Source organism: Corvus brachyrhynchos, unplaced genomic scaffold (genome assembly GCF_000691975.1).
Source record: "Corvus brachyrhynchos isolate BGI_N302 unplaced genomic scaffold, ASM69197v1 scaffold48, whole genome shotgun sequence".
NCBI lineage: Eukaryota > Metazoa > Chordata > Aves > Passeriformes > Corvidae > Corvus > Corvus brachyrhynchos.
In genome coordinates, this window is record NW_008240027.1 from 5,641,359 (window position 1) to 5,658,264 (window position 16,906).

The 16,906-nt window shown below is 38.1% G+C and overlaps 1 protein-coding gene across 5 annotated transcripts in view; it reads left to right on the plus strand.

Moving 5' to 3' along the window:
• Positions 1-16,906, plus strand: part of ST6GALNAC3 (ST6 N-acetylgalactosaminide alpha-2,6-sialyltransferase 3) — a 216,935-nt gene that overhangs the window by 91,851 nt on the left and 108,178 nt on the right. For all 5 annotated transcript variants that reach the window (XR_001865057.1, XR_001865058.1, XM_008640815.2 and 2 more), the window contains exon 2: positions 12,344-12,538. Coding sequence is in view for 2 of the 5 variants with exons in the window: in XM_008640815.2 (XP_008639037.1) it covers positions 12,344-12,538 (195 nt within the window). In the remaining 3 variants the exon portion in view is untranslated. The remainder of the gene's footprint in view (positions 1-12,343; positions 12,539-16,906) is intronic.

A 16,906-nucleotide genomic window follows, 5' to 3' on the forward strand; every position in this document is an offset into this window, starting at 1 on the left:
TTATACATGGTTTTTGAATATCATAGATGTTGAAGTATCTAGGATCTATTTTTAGAAATAACTGAGTATGATTCTGGTTCTAAATGAACTTCAGGAAAACTCATCTTTGCCTGGTACTTACAAAGGGTTGTGGGGCACATTATTTAATCTCACTGGTGTCTCTGGCAGCTTCCCTGCTGGAAAGGAAAAAGCCCTCCTCGAACCTCTGGGACACCGTGATGAGTTCATTAAGGTTTGAATGGCCTTATTCTACTGCTTTAGACCAGATTGGTGTTAAAGATGATTGAAAATATATGGCCTCAGGGCTGTTAGTGTGTGGGAGAGATTCATATCCTACAGAAAAGTTGTGGGCAGAACCTGCTTCCTGCACCAGCAGCAAAAATGAAGATGAGAACTTGTTCATATCCAGGTCAAGGCTTGCACAGCTGGCACCTCAGGAAGTTTCCCTGTGGCTATGTAAGCTATAGAGGTGCAATATTGGGTCCCACAGATGTCAGCAAGAACACTCATAAGCTGGGTTTGCTGACACCAGGCATGGCTCAAGTGGAGCTGAGGGATCCTGAGCATGCAAACTGAATAACTCATACACAAAGGCCCTGGGAAAGAATACAAAAAATTAAAAATTATATTTTTCTTACTGTTCCTGTTCAAATTTAATTGTGCTTCTGGCTTTCTTTTGCTGTCCTTTAAATTAATTAGAGATATCTTTATATGAAGGAGGAACAGAATTCCACTGTTTGCTTTGTTTGGTGCAGGTAGCTGGATATGCTGGCATAGAACAAAATACCTGGACAGTAGATTATGTCTTTATTATGTCTTATACAAAAATTAAACTCCATTTGAATGTTTTGGAGTTTTGTATTACTTTTGCTTGTTTCTTGCATGCAAATGAGTAAAATGTGGATACAGGGAACCAGAGGTTTGAAATAATTTCTGACACATGACAGTCTCTCTGTATTTGATGGACTAAAGGATGGAAAACTGTGCTAGGTGCCCAATTGTGTCACATTTCTTCCATCAAAATGTTCTAGGTCAGCTCTGATAGAGTGGCTAGGAGTGGTTTCTTTTAAGTTTAAGAAAGCCACAAATAGGATATATTTGCATTTCCACATCTAGCACTTTCCGTTTTAATGTAGAATCATGTCCAAACGTGTTTTTATCTAAGCCTTATTAGACAGAGATTGATAATCTTCTGTATGAATTTTTTCATGGGGTTTTTCTTGTGCATATGCTGGTTCAATGATGCATTTTCATATGAAACACATAAAGCTTTTTTAAGCAAAAATAAAAGCACAGAAAATCCAAATCAGTTCAATTACACTTGCAGATTAAAATAAAGCTGTAATATATATCTATTGTATTGAAATGCTAACTCTATGAATTTTTGATCTTCTTTAAAAATGTAAAAGTTTGATTTGATTAGATTAGCTCTGGAGTAATCTACACTGAATAAATCTTCCTTTCATGTGGTATGTCAGTGTTTGTAGTGGGTTTGTACACACGGCTTTCGCCATTATTTTCCAGGCAATAAAAGCAGCCATGCAGAAAAGCCACCCATAAATGTCAGAAAACAGAGATATTTTGTTGCATTCCAAGGGCTTTGAAGGTCAAGTTCAATTCAGTTAGCTCACCCAGCATGAGAGGAGCGTGATACGGTGATGGAATGTGTGTTTGGGTAGGATGTATATGTTACCGTCCCTGTACTATTCTATCAGGATAACAGATCAGTGGGAGATTAAACTTTACTGCTTGGAAGAATTTCTTTTGGAAACCTATCAATTTTTACGATTTTCTCTAGCTCCTATTGAGATGCTGTGCAGAAATAATGAATCCAGAGAATTTACGGCTTTTATCACAATGGAGATTGACTCCTGATTGTGGCTTTTGGGTGCCATTCAACTGCATGTATTCACAAAATAGGGCTCAGATCATGGATTTTATTGTAAATATGAAATTGTGTTTTGCTTCCTTCTGATGAAAAGTAGTTTGTATAAAAATGGTTTCCTAATTCCTAGAAGTGACAGATCAGCACAAAAGGCAAAGTTTTCCCACTCCTAGGAATCTGTTCTGCCATGTCCCACTGCAGCTCAGTGCTTTGTGGTTACCTTCCCATGCCATGCCCTGCTTTTTTACCTCTTTTTATAAAGAGGAGACATGATCAATAAAGCTCATAATTAAGTTGAGGGCACTACCTTGATCAGTGCTTTTATTGAGTTTCAGTGCCCTGATTTAAGGAGCTCCCCAGTCGACAGAGGGATATGTCATCAACTGCTTGAGCAGTATGTGAGCAGTTGTGGTGTTTTGTAACTGCAATGCTGCATATTCTTTGCTATCTGGAGAGTCTCCCTTGTGGTGGCTTCTGATAACCTCTTGCTCATATCTAAGGATGAATAATGAACAGACTCCTTCCTGTAGAAGGAATACAATTGTATTAAATAGGCAAGAAATGCTGTTTAAGTTCCTGCTGGTTTGCAACATTTTCCTGGAATTGTATGAACAGAAGTGAGTAAAGCAGGGGCAGATCATGCCACTACCTGAAAGAAATCTCTCTGCCAAAAATGTACAGGTCATTTGCCCCTCTGTGTTGGTACAGACACTGCATTGCTCAGTGCAATTTAACATGTAGGCCTGCCTCCTATTTTTCATTGGGATCATAAAATAGTTGGATGTGCTGCTATGAGCATGCAGTGTTTAACACAGCTGATCTGCATCCTAGATGAAAAGCTCTGTTCTGTAGTGCTGTGATAATAATATGATCGTTAATGTTTCCACTAAAAGTGCCAGGCTGGGTTCTGCATGTCTTCATCCAAACACACCCCATAAGCCCCGAGCCTATTCCATCAGTGTCCTATAGTGTATTGCTCTTATGCTGGAACATGGACTCCTTAGGCAGAATGGAGCCTAATGCAAATCCCACATCCTTCACGTGCCTGCATTTGCTCAAAGATTTGGTGCCCTGAAGGTTTTAAGTCCTCAGAGAGGATTCTGCCATGCTGGTATCCTGCTTTTTGGTTGGTGTTTTTTTGTGGTTTTTTTTGTTTTTTTTTGTTTTGTTTTTGTTTTTTTTTTTTGTTTCCCCAACCCCTTTTTCTAAGCTTCCAATAAAGAAAACACTATCCAGAAAAGAACAAGAATTAAGCTGGGAGAGTGTTTTTTCCCCTCACTAGAAGTAGCATGTGTCCAGCTATATGGCAGAAAATTTCAGATTCCCATTACAAAATAGCTGGTTTCAGCCAAGACTTCTCTGTAATTAGGTCGCGCTTTTTATCAGCTATAAATGGTTAAGCCTATTGGAATGTTACTCAACATGCCAGGAGCAGACAATGCTTGGAGGCATTGAATAATACATTTTGCTTTTCTGATGACGTATGTGGCAGTTATGTATGGATGAAGTGGGCTGGAATAGGTTTATCCGAAGTAAACAGGGAGATTTCCACGTCTGATGGAAAACAAACTGCCAAAACAATTTTGAGCCCAGGTTTCCCTGCTTTGTGTAAAAGGCTGTCCATAAAGGCTGCTCTTGCCTCCTCCCAACCCAGGACAACATTCCTACAGCTGTGCTGGAGTGTCTCTTGGTCAAATGTAAAAGGAAAAAAAAGAAGCAAAAGGAAAAAAAGAGAAGAGATTACAAAGGATCTCCTACAGCCTGGCTGAAGTGCATCATCTCTGCTTAAGAACAGCTTCTTTCTAATTCAGTTGCCCTCTTTATTTTTTTTTTTAAAGAAGACCAATGTGTAAAAACTTCTTTCTCTGCTCTCTGAACTTGGACCTTTTCCTGGTGAAGGAGGTGTCTAGCACTTGTATATTTTTATATTTCAGAGCAAAGCCAGCCTTTCATTCAGCCAGACCTTAAAGAGTCCTTATGGCTCCTCACACTAAACAGGGTTTTCATCCCTGTGTCTGGAAGAAGGCGTTCAACTCCACTGTGTTAGGGTGCCCTGGCTGGTGAGGGTGCAAGACTAAAATCAGTAGTGATTCCCTGCTTCTGTTTTTCTTTTCATGCTTAAGAGCAGCAGGTGCATTGCATAAACTGGCCAAGAGAGCATACAGAGCAACTTTCCAAAAGTGCTGTCCTACCAAAGAATAGTGTGGGATGAAGCTGGTGTGAAGGGCCAGAGCAAGAGTCTTGCCAAGTAACAGCCTGGGCAAGATCTCTTTTGTCTTCCAGTGTTAAATGGCTTTTAGAAGGAAATAGAGGCATGGTGTCAATTTTTTGTTAATTTCAAGTCCAGTGTGGCATCTTTACAGAAGAAAATTCAGTGGAGAAAGTCTGGGCTTGTCCAGATGGTGGTAGGCAATTACATTTCATTTGTGTGAATTTCTGGTTATGCAGTTTTTGCTCTGTAGCATAAACTTTCCCCCGCAGGCGGAAGTGAGCTGCAGGCAAGTGAAGGTTTCCAGCAAAAGGCATTTTCTTCACAGATGTGCAGCCTGAGAATGTGGGGTTGTTACAACATTTTATTTACTTTCATTTCTTCTGCCCCTGGGCTGCTGTCAAATGTTTAATTTTATTTTTCTGATTATTATTTTCTTTCTTATCTAGAATTTAGTACTTCCAGAGGTTACATCCCAGTGTAGTATTTACTAAACATACAGGTATGTGATTAACATCCATTCCTCCTGCTGCATACCAATCACACTAATGATTTTACTGCTGTGAGCAAAAATTGAATTTATTTCACTTTCACTTTAGAAGCCATCACATTACCTTTCCTGTGAGGTTTTTGAAACAAGAAATTGAGCATTTCTGGTATTTCATATAGAATAGCAAAGAAATGCAATAGACTTTTAATAACTACATCGTTTTTCAAGTATAAAGACCTGCTGACCAGAGGTCTGCTGGTATTTTATTGTCTTCTAAGAATCTTTCTGGATGCATTTGTGGGGCTTTTTGTTGTTGTTTTTGTACTGGTTTATGCATTTTTTAGTCTACTTCTGGTTGAAAGAATCAACTTTTTGAAAGGGATTTTCATGAAAATGTTGGTAGCAGTTGAGTGTCTTTCAGAATGCTTATGAAAATCCCTCAGTTGTAGATTCAGTCTTAGGATGTTGCTGATCATGGATCTTTATATATTTCTCGAGAGGAGAGAGAGAGGTCATCTAGGTGAGGTATATCTGGCAGGATAAGAGTTAATACTTGCATAAGCGTGTTTTTTTCTTTGAACTTTTTCTCAGCAGGTGAAAAACTGCTACAATCAGGTACTGCTTCAATAAGTAGTAACACCCAACTGCCAAGCTGAAAGACCACAAATTCTTGTACCAGCAGTTCTATTATAGGGAAGCATATGTCAGCCTGTGTGTGTGTCTGAAAGCTTGCCAAGGTATTGATAAGAAGAGCTGGGCAATAATCCAGCACCAGAAAAAACCCCCAGATCACCATTTGAGAGCTGTACTGCAGAGGCTTTTCTTTTTTTCTCCTTTTAAATACTATTTTATCATGCAGAGACTATATTAGTTTATATAATATGCATCTACAGCTACTGATGAAGTTCACTGTCATTGTGAAGGACATCAGTGAATCAGTAACTGCAGTTTTAGATTAAATATTCTTAACAGATCTTATAGAATGAAAAATCAACAAGCTTATTTAAAGTGTGCTTTGCTGCCATGGGGATCTTATGGGGATAGATCTTTTAAATTACTGGACAGCTTTCAGCTGCAGTATAAAATCAAGTAGCAGATGAGCCAAAGGCATGCCTTGCTCAGAAGTTTAGGTTGCTTTGGTGGTACTGCGACCTTGTGGTGTGTGAGACTGGGGCTGTGCTAATGATGTGTTTGTGCCTGGTTGAGTAGGGGCTGCTTGCATAGGGAACCCTGGGCCAGGAGGAGACTGCTGCAGGAAGCACAGATTCGGCTTTGAGTAGACATGAAATGAATAGCAGGAACAGTCACTGTAGGGTATGGGGAGCTCAAAGTGCTGGAGAGCCTGAAGGGATAAGAGTATCTCCAGACAAATAAATTCTCCTTCTTATCAGGCTTTGAGTTTAGGGCAAGAGGGAATAGTGAGACAAAACAATTCCTGAAATCTGGCAATGCTTTCCAATTTGAAGGGCTCAGAATCATTGGGGCTTTTCAAATGTAGTGATTTCTTATGCATGATGGCATATGGACAGCCTTCAAAATACTTCAACAATTACTCCTTGAAACTTGGAAGTTCTTCACCTTACATAATTTCATATTATTACCTAAATAAGTGTGCTCTTTCTGATGGGAATGCTGTATGTAATAAAGTTGTGCAGTTACCTGAGACTAATAATAGGAGTTTACATATAGGAGGATTATCTCTTATATAAGGTTTTTAATACAGACTGCTGCTGCTACATCAATTATTTGGACTGTGCTGATTCCCATTTTGTTCATTGCTCAGGTCTTACCCCAGTAAGCCTGAACCCATTCTACAGAGTTTTGGCTCTAATGAGATATGTATGAACATGTGAGCTGCTACAAACCTAGACACACCACCCGTGCAATGTGAATCATCGTGAAAACTGGATTATGTAACAGGTTTTTAACAAATGACAACAACACAAGAGGTACAATGAGCTGTGTTTTGAGAGCCCTTGAGCTGCCTTAGCTATAGAAAAGGCCAGTGCTCCTGCAGAGAAGGCTGAAAGAAGTAATGTGTCTTCTATTCATGCCTTTTTAAACACCATACTCCTAAAACACTGTCCTGATTCAGGGTGCCTTCTTACAAGAAGCACTCTTCAGCGTAAAACTCACATGTTTCTTTCATTGTATCTCTTCTATCTATTTTTAGGTACTCTGCGTTTCTGGCCTTACTTCTTTATCACTGAACTTCATTTTTGCTCTTAATTCTCAGCTTCCTGGCTGCTTACATTCCAGTTTAGCAAAGATGTCCTTTTCCAGAAAAAACAACAAAGAAGTTGCTTTAATCTTAATTTTACTGGTTTTTGAAGCAAAACCAGATCTTACTTGTGATATAACTCCTACCTGCTTTCTTCTTTCCTCCTGAGAGAGAAACACTGACAGCAATCTCCTGTGGAGTCTTTGAACATATTCAGGTTAACTTTCACTTCTGGAAGAGAAGAAAGTAAATCTTCAGCTACCGATTTTATGCAAATGATGTTTGACACATGACTGTTTCTAGAAGGATCTTTGCTATATAGTCTTACTCTCTCTTTGAAAACTTCTAGGACCCCTGCTTGATTATCTCTTCCACAGCCCTGTTAGAGGGAGTTTCAGGACAAAAGAAAGAGCTGGAAGGCATTTTTTTTTCCAATACCAGTGAAATCAGTAAGGTATACTGAACTAGAGTGCTGAAAGAATTTCATTTAATGCTCTGTCGTAACAGAAAGTAGCACTTAAATGGGATGCTCTAGACTATAAAAGAGAAAATTAAATAAAACTATTTTTTACATATAGAGGTCTAAAAAATGAAACAAACTCAGTAAGTGTAGCCATTATTGTTTTCAATTGGTATTATACTTGAGTAAAAACTGAAACCCTGCATCAGTCCTATAATAAGAGTAGTACAATGTGCAGAGACATTAAAAAAGTGATTGAGTTACTCACTGTGCCTGTAAAGGTAGGTATTGTGAAAATAATACAATATTACTGCATATTGTGTCATCTAGAGACCCAAAGCCCTCACATAAATCTTTACCTTTCATTTGTCCTTCCAAGCTCGGTGCTGCCATGTATCTATAAAAATAACAGAAAGAATGAGTACTGTAAAAAGTCAATTTATGAAAAAAGGTTTATTTGCAATTACTCTTTGGGGCATGGTTCCTACGGTACTTTACTGGAATCTTCCATAATATCATATTCAACTTTGTCTTTTAACAAATTCAGGCAGTTACTTTTAATAGATATGATAAGCCTGAGAAACAAAATAGTTCTAGAATGAAACTTTAGGAGTTAAGTAAAAATCTCCTTCTGGTGAGTTCTTCGTGATCTTAGGGAAGTTGCTTTCAGCCTCAGTTTATGCACCTGTGAAATGGGTTTTTACTGTTAAACTCACTATGATGGGGATTTATTCCTGCTTGTGAAGTGGTTTGATAGTCTCTGCTATATAATACATACCAAGTGGCAGGGTGCTGTGCTCTGGCTAAAAAGTAGAATAAAGATACTTAGTACAGATCTCAGTAAAATTTACAACTTAAGAAATTATCTTCCTATGCTGGAAATATTTCCTTCGTCCCTCCCTCCTAGACAACTGTATACAACACAAAAAAATGTTTGTGTCTTATTATTCTGTCAGGCATTATTGAACTATAAAAAAACGATCTTGTCATCTCACACTTCTTAACAGATTATAAAAGAAAAATGACTAAAACTTGCTCAGACTGTCAAGTTCCTGCCAAACTGAAACTAATGAATCACCCTGGCACTGGTAAATAGCCAAAACTAGATTATATGAAGCGTATAAATAGTGCTAGGGACCATGTTGTCAAATACATATATTTATACCTCTGAAAGTAGTTATTGTTTAATTTCCATGAAGTTTTTAATTAAATTCTATCCAGCAGAGTAGTATGATACTCCTGTTTTTATTTCAATTCTTATTTTAACAACATAGATATAGACTGAAGCCTTAGAAATGTGATTCATGCCTACTACTTACTGATTTTGATATACTAGACAGAATGAGCTTGGTGCTGGAGAAATAACTGACAACACAAGTGGGATGATGCTGTTGTGGGGATTAAGTAAAAAGAATTCGAAGAACCTGTTTAGTTCCAGTGTGTGCTTTTGGCCCTGTGGGGTCTCAGGTATCACAGTTCATGTACTCTGATATCAAAGTTTCTCCTATTTCTCCTCTTCTACCACTTTTTTTTTTCTTTTTTACACTGGGAATGAGCCTGTAGGTAGACTTCGTTTCATTAACAAAAGGTAAATTCCTTCACTCTTCTGCTGTAGGATCCTGTATTCATGAGAAGAGTAATTTTGTTCTTGCCACTGTCATCTAGGCTAGTCAGCTACTATAGTGAATGAAATAAAATGTAACAAAAGCTAATATACCATGCAAGCCATCCAGCTAAGAAACTCTTTAACATATGTCTTACTGTGTACTCCTCACTGAGTATGTGAAAAATGGGGAACATTTAAAAGGTGTTTATAACTGAATATACCTTTCTTATGTAAATGTTGTCAATATCAAAATGTCTACATTAAATTAGCTTAAAAAAATATAAAGAATGATTGAGATTTATATAGAGGATATGCCCATGTTAGAGAAACATTTCTTTTGTTAGGAGACTATTTGCATTCATGAGAACTGAAAATTAAGAAGGAATAAGATTTGTTTCTCTGCAGACTTACTAATTAGTGTTGGTTAGCTCTCCCAAATGGTAGGATGTGTGAGTATTTAAAATGTTGATGCAGACAAATTTTGAGACAAATTTCAATTTGATATTCATCCCTATATATAGCTTCAGACTGTCATATCCTAATGACATGTAGAATTTTTGGAGTCTCAAATGCTAAATTTTAAGTTTTATCAGAGGACCAATGACAAAATCCATTTATCTGCAGTAAAGAAGATTTTACAAGAAGCACTTAATGACAAATAGCACTGGGGTTTGGTTGTTTTGTTGTTGTCTTGTTTGTTTTTTTTAATGAGCAGGTAAAGAACATAGGGACTTAAGGGAATCGAGTTACTTTTCGAAGCGCCCTGTAGAATACTCGTGGCCACTGAGCTGACTTCTTTACTTGTTGCTTTAAGAAGGCTAAACTCCTGGAAATATGTGCTTTGGTGTTTTTGAATATTTTTACAGTGAAATTTATAGAGGCACTGAAATGCCAGTTTGCAGTAGTCTTTCCCACAGAGAATGCCTATTGTTGGATCTCATGCCTTCAACAAAAATTGCAGGGGAACTGAATACTTAATATGAACGTCCTTTGTACAAGTTGATAAGTAAACATTGCGTTTGCATATGGCTAGATTTTTTTTTTCCCCCAAAAACAATTTTAAAAGATTCCTTAATTCCTTTCTGTTGTAACAATTCCTTTCTCTCATTTGAATGTTCTCATTACTGCAGATTCTTTCTGGCTAAGCAACACACAGAGAAAAATCCTTCCTGTTTTCCTTTTCAAACAATATTTTCTTACATAAAAAAATAAAAGAAGGCCACAATTTTTCTTTTATCTGGTAGTACAGTGCATTTAAAGAAAAGAAATATAAAAATCAGGCAGCATCCTAGTGAAGGCCAAGAAATCTAGCTACACAATCTGAATTCCTCTCAGGGCAAGGGCTGTTTAGAACTACTTCGTGTGAGAAGCACATAAAGCTGATAGAAATGTTTTCAAGTTCAGAACAGATCTGCACAAAATAAAGGAAGTAAAAAGTGGTATTCAATAAACCAGGAGATAGGATATGTGGAAATCAGGTAGTAGCATCATATAGGGCAGCAATCTTGCTTCCTGCTGTGCATGTTTTGATTGAAACATGCTCATGTATTGGAATGAGACTCTAAATTCCCCTTTAAATATTTGCAGTATTTTAATTCTGATTTGCAATAAATAATATGACTAATCCATGCTCCCTCTCATTGCTTTATGATTATGACTTGCACTGCACATCTTGGCTGCTCTTAGCACTTACAAGTCTCTGATATATAGCTAAATGTTTCTGACTCCATCTGCTACAAAGAGAAGTGACACAGAAGTGCTCCCCAGCCATTTTATTGCAATTTAATGTAAATCTGTTATAATGCAGATGATGAAAAGTGCAGTGGCTTCCATGAATTCTGAAAGCTGCGATTGGGTTGTGGCTGCTGCGCTGCCCTCTGAAGATTTGCTGGGTTTAATTTTACATTGCACAGCCATTAGCTGACTGAGGTTCCTCACTGAATCACACTGCCACAATACTTCTTCATCCTCCCCTTCCTTTTCTCCTCACAGTGACCTCATTCACCCAAGTTTTCCAGCCCAGTCTCTCATTGCTTTTATCTTGTAAATTGTAACCTCCCAATACATCAGAACACAGAGCCATGCAATTGACCCCTGCAATGGACTATTTTTTTAAACTCTTGTGGGGGGGAATATTGTAACATACCTTTGAATTTGCTGTGGGCTCGTTGTGATTCTCACTGTTGTGCAAAGAACAGATTCATCTTACCTGGTTTCAATGAGAGATTGCCTTTACCATTGTATCACGTGTGGTCTTATTGCCATTGTGCAAAATGAGTGGTGTGAAATGTGTTCTGTGCTGGTTAGTTGGTGGTATTTGTAGATGGGAATTGGGGTGATCAGATCCTGTCATCCAGCATTAAGTGTTATTATACATTTATGTATAGGCCCTTAGGCAAATGACTTTTTTTCCCCTGTATTTTCTGTAAGTGTTACTGTTTAGAATGATAGAATTACATTCAGTAGAGTAATTAAACTGTGGCAAATTAGGTAAACCTAGAATGTAATTAAAGTACAGTAAAAACACCTGTAAATGATAATTGTTTCATTCCCTCAGGGAAAACGTGAAAATACTCTTTCTGATAGAGTATCGTTACCTAGAATCTTTACACATCCCGACTAACATGTTTTGTCCTTAAGTAATTTGTCTGGAAGTAATTGACTGCAGTATTAAAAAAAACAGCTAAAAATAAGGAGAACATCCTATTTCTTACAAGTTTTTCACCTGCAGACTGGGGAGTTACCCAGGGAAAAAGTTGTGGTCTTTCTATGGTTACGTTCTCCTGTCCACCAACTGGATGGGGTAGAGGTGAAAGGGAAAGACTAATTAATTAGATACAGGCTTCAGATCTGGTACATATTTATAATGGAGGTCATCTTGTCCAAGATAATAATGCCTTACTTTGTAAATTCATGAACCTGGAATAAGGCAGAATGTGGTGCTGACTTCACCAACAATTTATTCTACAGTATTTAAAGCTAGAGCATGAATTCTGTTGCCTGGAATGATCTGCAGTGATGGTAATCTTCCCAGTAAAATTTGTGTGGTGTCACTGCAGATGACATTTTCCTTTTGTGTATTGTCATGTCTAGAGAACTGATGATTTTGAGTGGAGACTTTGGTGTGGATGTTTATTTAAAATCTTCATTCCAAATGCAAATTAAATTTAAAGCTGATAGATGTTTTTTGAAACTTTGAAAAAAAGGCTGGTTTTTTGTGAGCAAAACTGGCTCATTTGCAACCAGTTCTAAAAGAAACTCTGCAAATCTCTGAAATGCAAATTTATTGAAATAAAACAATCCAGTCACCTGCCTCCTTGTGCTCCTGCAGCAAGGTGACTACCAGAGGAATAATTTCACATAAAGCTTTCTCAAGTGTTTTTCCTTCATCCTACAATTGAAGATATGTATTTTAAAATTAAAATTGACTCTAGATTTTAATAATTTATTTCCTTTCTTCTTTTCATTACAGAGAAAGTCCGTTGTTGCTGTGAGTTTCATTGCAGCATTCCTCTGTCTGATCATCGTTCGCCTCACAAATGAAGTAACTTTCCCTTTGATCCTAAACTGCTTTGGACAAACCAGTGTCAAGTGGATCCCATTTTCTAATGGCCAAAGGCAGCCTCTGAGAACTCATTATGGATATATAAATGTAAAAACACAAGAGGTAAGACCTGGTTTTAACAGCCCGGCAAAATGGACCAGTAGGTTTCTTTTTCTCCAATTCCATCTAATACTTTTTACAACCTGCCCAGTGTGAAAACTGAGCAAGAGTGTTTCTGAGCAAAGTGGCTATTTTAGAAATCTGCTACCACTTAAATGACTTTTGAAATTTTAAAAATTTCTGTCATGTATGCAGTGGAGAGAGCAGTGAACTGGCCTCAAAATCACCCTTGATTGAGTGAAAACTTGTTTATACAAACAAGAAAATCTTTCAGATTAATTTCAATCTTTCAGTCCCTCTAATGCAAATGGAAATTTTCTCATGTTTGTTGTAATAAGGTCCTAAAAATGTCTAATTTTGCCTAGGCTTCCCAAAGAAGAAGTAGCTTATTTGTGTCTATATGGGCATGAAAGAAGAAAAGGGAGTGATTTGTTAAATGAGCATATGTGAGTCTAGAAAATGTGTAAAGCTGGAGGTTTACTGGATTTTTCTGGATGTATTGTGTTAATACTTCATAGCTATTTCAAAGCCAGGTATGTATTTCCATTCTGTACTTTAAAAACTCATTGATGTGTGTGGAGTGTGCCCAGCCCCTGCCCTGGAGGGAGGCCTGCTGAGATAAGGAGGTTGCATTACCTCCCAGTAAGATCCCCTTGGAAAAGGCAGCACTTCCTGGTGAGGGTGAGAGAAAAACAGAACCATGAGCCTCTGGGAGACCCTAGGTAGATTCTTTGTAACCCATTGGCTTCTACCCTCTCACACCCACCCTCGTATCCCTATAAGAGCTACCCTGTTCTCCCTTAGAGATCGGAGAGCTCGTCCCTAGCCTACCCTTCGTGGGGCGCAGGACAAATAAAGCTGCCCCATGCGGAACCGCCAAAGGAGCCTCTCATCTCTCTCCTCCTGGTCTGGCCTGGGGTTGCCTCACAGAGCAAGAGCTGAAATCACTCTCAGTGAATCACTAAAGAGCTGGCAGCCTGCTGAGACAGGCACCCCTCTGCGGAGGCACCCCGGCGGCGGAGGGAACACCGCAGACCTCGGGGGGACTGTCCCTTGCAGGACGCTCTCTCTGGGTCGGTCACGGCTTCCCGGGTCTGAGCCACAGACCCCAACCCGGCCACGATAGATGTGTATCTGCTTTGCAGAATACTTGCTCTGTGATAAAAATACTTGTCTGACAAAATTTAGTTTTACAGGGACTCCTGCTTTAAAGTGTTTTAGTTGTCAAAATTTCTAGAGCCACTGTTGGGTTTTGGTGATGCATTTTCTTCAGACTTTTCCTCTCTCTTTGTAGTATTTGTAAAGTGGAAACTTTCAAAATAAGGTAACATAAAAAATGAACTCTTTCTGTAGTTTGTGATCAGTTATAGCACTGTCAGTCATGAGAAATACTATCAGACTTCCACTAACTGCTAGTTATTTTTTTCTACAAAATTGCAATTATTAATGAGTGAAATTCATTTACATAACAGCTTTTATAGAGACTGAAAATACTTTACCACTTCATTGTATTTAGTCCTGGAAGTGTATTGGACTAGCTAGTTATTATCCTACCTTTAGTGGGTTAAATACAAAAAGCAGAATGAGAGGCAGTTTTTAGGAGGCAGCTTCTTTTAAACTTATGTAGCTTTTAATTACTGTCCCTGTAAGATGCAGCACTATTTTGGATGCCAAAGTACATTATCGATAAAGCAGAAAAAGGACAAGCACCTGAGAAGAAAACTATTCAGATGTGAATCGTAGTCCCAGTGAAAGGAATGGGAGGTGCTGTTGAGCACAAAAGGGTTAAGGCTTCATCCAGCATCTTCATCCCTCTAGATATGAGAGGGCAGCATGTTCTGCATGTCCCTGGGTTGTTGGCACAGTGGCAGGCATGGAATCTGAATGAGGTAGAGCTGCCACGGTCACTTGATCACTATCAGTCTGAACTGATAACTGGAGAGGAGGGGAGCTTGCTGATACATTTTTATTCACCATTGCCTTCATCAGAGGTTGGAAGTAGTTTATGAGGGCCTTAATTCATTCTTAAATTTGATAACACGCTTGGAAGTTCTAACAGTAAATGGAAAGGAGTGTCCTGAAAGTTGGTGACTAGTATCGAGTAGTAAGACATTTGTCTCAATTTAGCTTAGGTCATGAAGGACTCCTTAAACTTAGTAATTTTAGTTGTTTTCCCTGTCGTATTTTCAGATTACGTTAATATTTGCTAATTAAAATGATAATGAAGAACCTGAACATGGCTTGCTTATTGTAAATGGACTAACTTTTGACTTAATTGTTCCCTGTGCGAGGGAACTTTTGTTGTGCTGCTCATGTGAAAAGCTTTTACCCAGTTCCTAACTCACACTCATAGCTTTCTCAGACTATGATTTTTAGAACACAGATTGCCTTGTCAGATAAGCATTTTTATACTACTTTTATTAAAATAGCCAGAAAATCTCAATTATTCATAGAGATTAAAAGCACTGATCACTCATTGCTTTGTTGTGTCAAATACATCAAATTTCTGCTCATTTCATAAAATTAAGATTATATTTTCTAGGTTTTTGTGCTGCTGTGGTATGTAAGATAAGCAGAAAAGTCCACTCTGTGAGACAAGCTAATGCGCCAAACAGATGTGGCCAAGTTTTTTGCAAAATAGAATGCATGGTGTCTCGTCAATGGGCAAGGACCAAATGGTGTGGGGAAACAATACCGCTGTGAATTACCAGGAAATAAAGTGAGGGAAGGGAGGATAGGAGAGAAGGCTTTTAAAGATGTGAGTTTTGGCTTTTTCTCTTCTCTTTTATTGAGGGAATCTTTTTACACCTGCTGGATGTGCTCATATCCTCCTAGAGTGTCCTTTGAATCCTGTCACCCCACCGTTGTCTCCTGCTGTCTGATAGCACTCCATCCTGTTCCTCAGCCACTTCCAAAATCCTTCTTCTTTTCTTCACATTCGTTCTGCTCTCCTTTACCTGTTCTCTCAGGGTGCACTCTAAAGTCTGGCAGCATACAGCATGCCAGGGCTCTCTGATCCCAACTTCTCAGCGTTCTTAAATACTTGAATATACAAGGTCAGCGAACCAGAGGAACTAGGGTCATTTGCCACCAACCCAGTCAGTCATCTGAAGTGACAGGGAAGCTAGAAAATCTAGAATGAACTACTACTCTGCCTTTCCTGTCTCTATTGCATGCTTACTTTCTGAAGAAAAAGGAAAACCAAAACAAACCAAAAAAGGCCCAAACCCCAAAATTTTAATCCATAGCAATAAAATACTAAGTTAGAAGGAGCTGATTGGTTTTGGGGTAAGGCTTAGTGGGATGAGACTTGAAAAATCTTATGAGATGATGGAAAATCAATTACTTGGTTAAAGTGGTAGTGATCAATCATTTGTATTAAAAAAGATCAGGAAATACGATGATATGAACATTAGTGTTTATCTCAAAAAACAATGATGTGGCTGTTATTAGGTAGGATCAGAATAATACTGTAAAGACATATTTCAAGGGTGTTGTGTATTTGACTTGACAGTGTAATATTGTGGAATTTTTATTATTAAAAAGTCTGAAAAAAATTTAAGATTACTAAACCTAGATTGTATGTGAGTATTTAATATAAAATGCAAAGAGAGACATAACTTAATCTGCAATTAAGGCTGTACATAACACAGGGTTGTTGCTATGGTTTCCTTGATTTGTAGCCATAGCAACAGCTTTGGAAAAACTGTCTTTATGTACAGTAAATATATTAGATTTGAAATACAAATAGATGTGAAGTGTTGTATATACCGGGCCATTTGAAATACAAATAGATGTGAAGTGTTGTATATACCGGACTAAAATGTCTAGACACATTTTAGTTTCACTTTTGAGATATTTCTGAAATAGAGGATTCTTCACCTAGAAAATTTGCATCCAGAGCCCACCCTCGCTCTCCTCAGTAGAAAAGGATCTTGTAGTAGCCCTCCATGATGTGATCTCTTTCCCGTTTTCAATATCCACATCCGAGGTCACTCCTTGAGATTTGTGGGAAATTATGCCTGTCTGTTTTGCAGTATTGCTGTCTTGCTCAATACATGAATTTTGACCTTTCAGTGAGAAGGAGGTGTATGAGCAAGATGACCTTTCCATCCCTTATTTCCTCCACTTTGTGCCTATGGATTTTTGGTGAGAAGTCCCATGAAATCTGTCTTTAGGAAATGTCATGCCTATCATGTGTTAGTTATTTTTATCCTATTCCTGGTGATTTTTTTTCATAAAAAATATTAATTTGCTACAACTCCACGGTAGTTACCTAATTGAAACCTATTGTCATTGGAATGAACTTCACCCCCTACCCACGTCAAGCTGATGTAATGACTCTTTTTGTATATCAAAAATGGGGAAGCA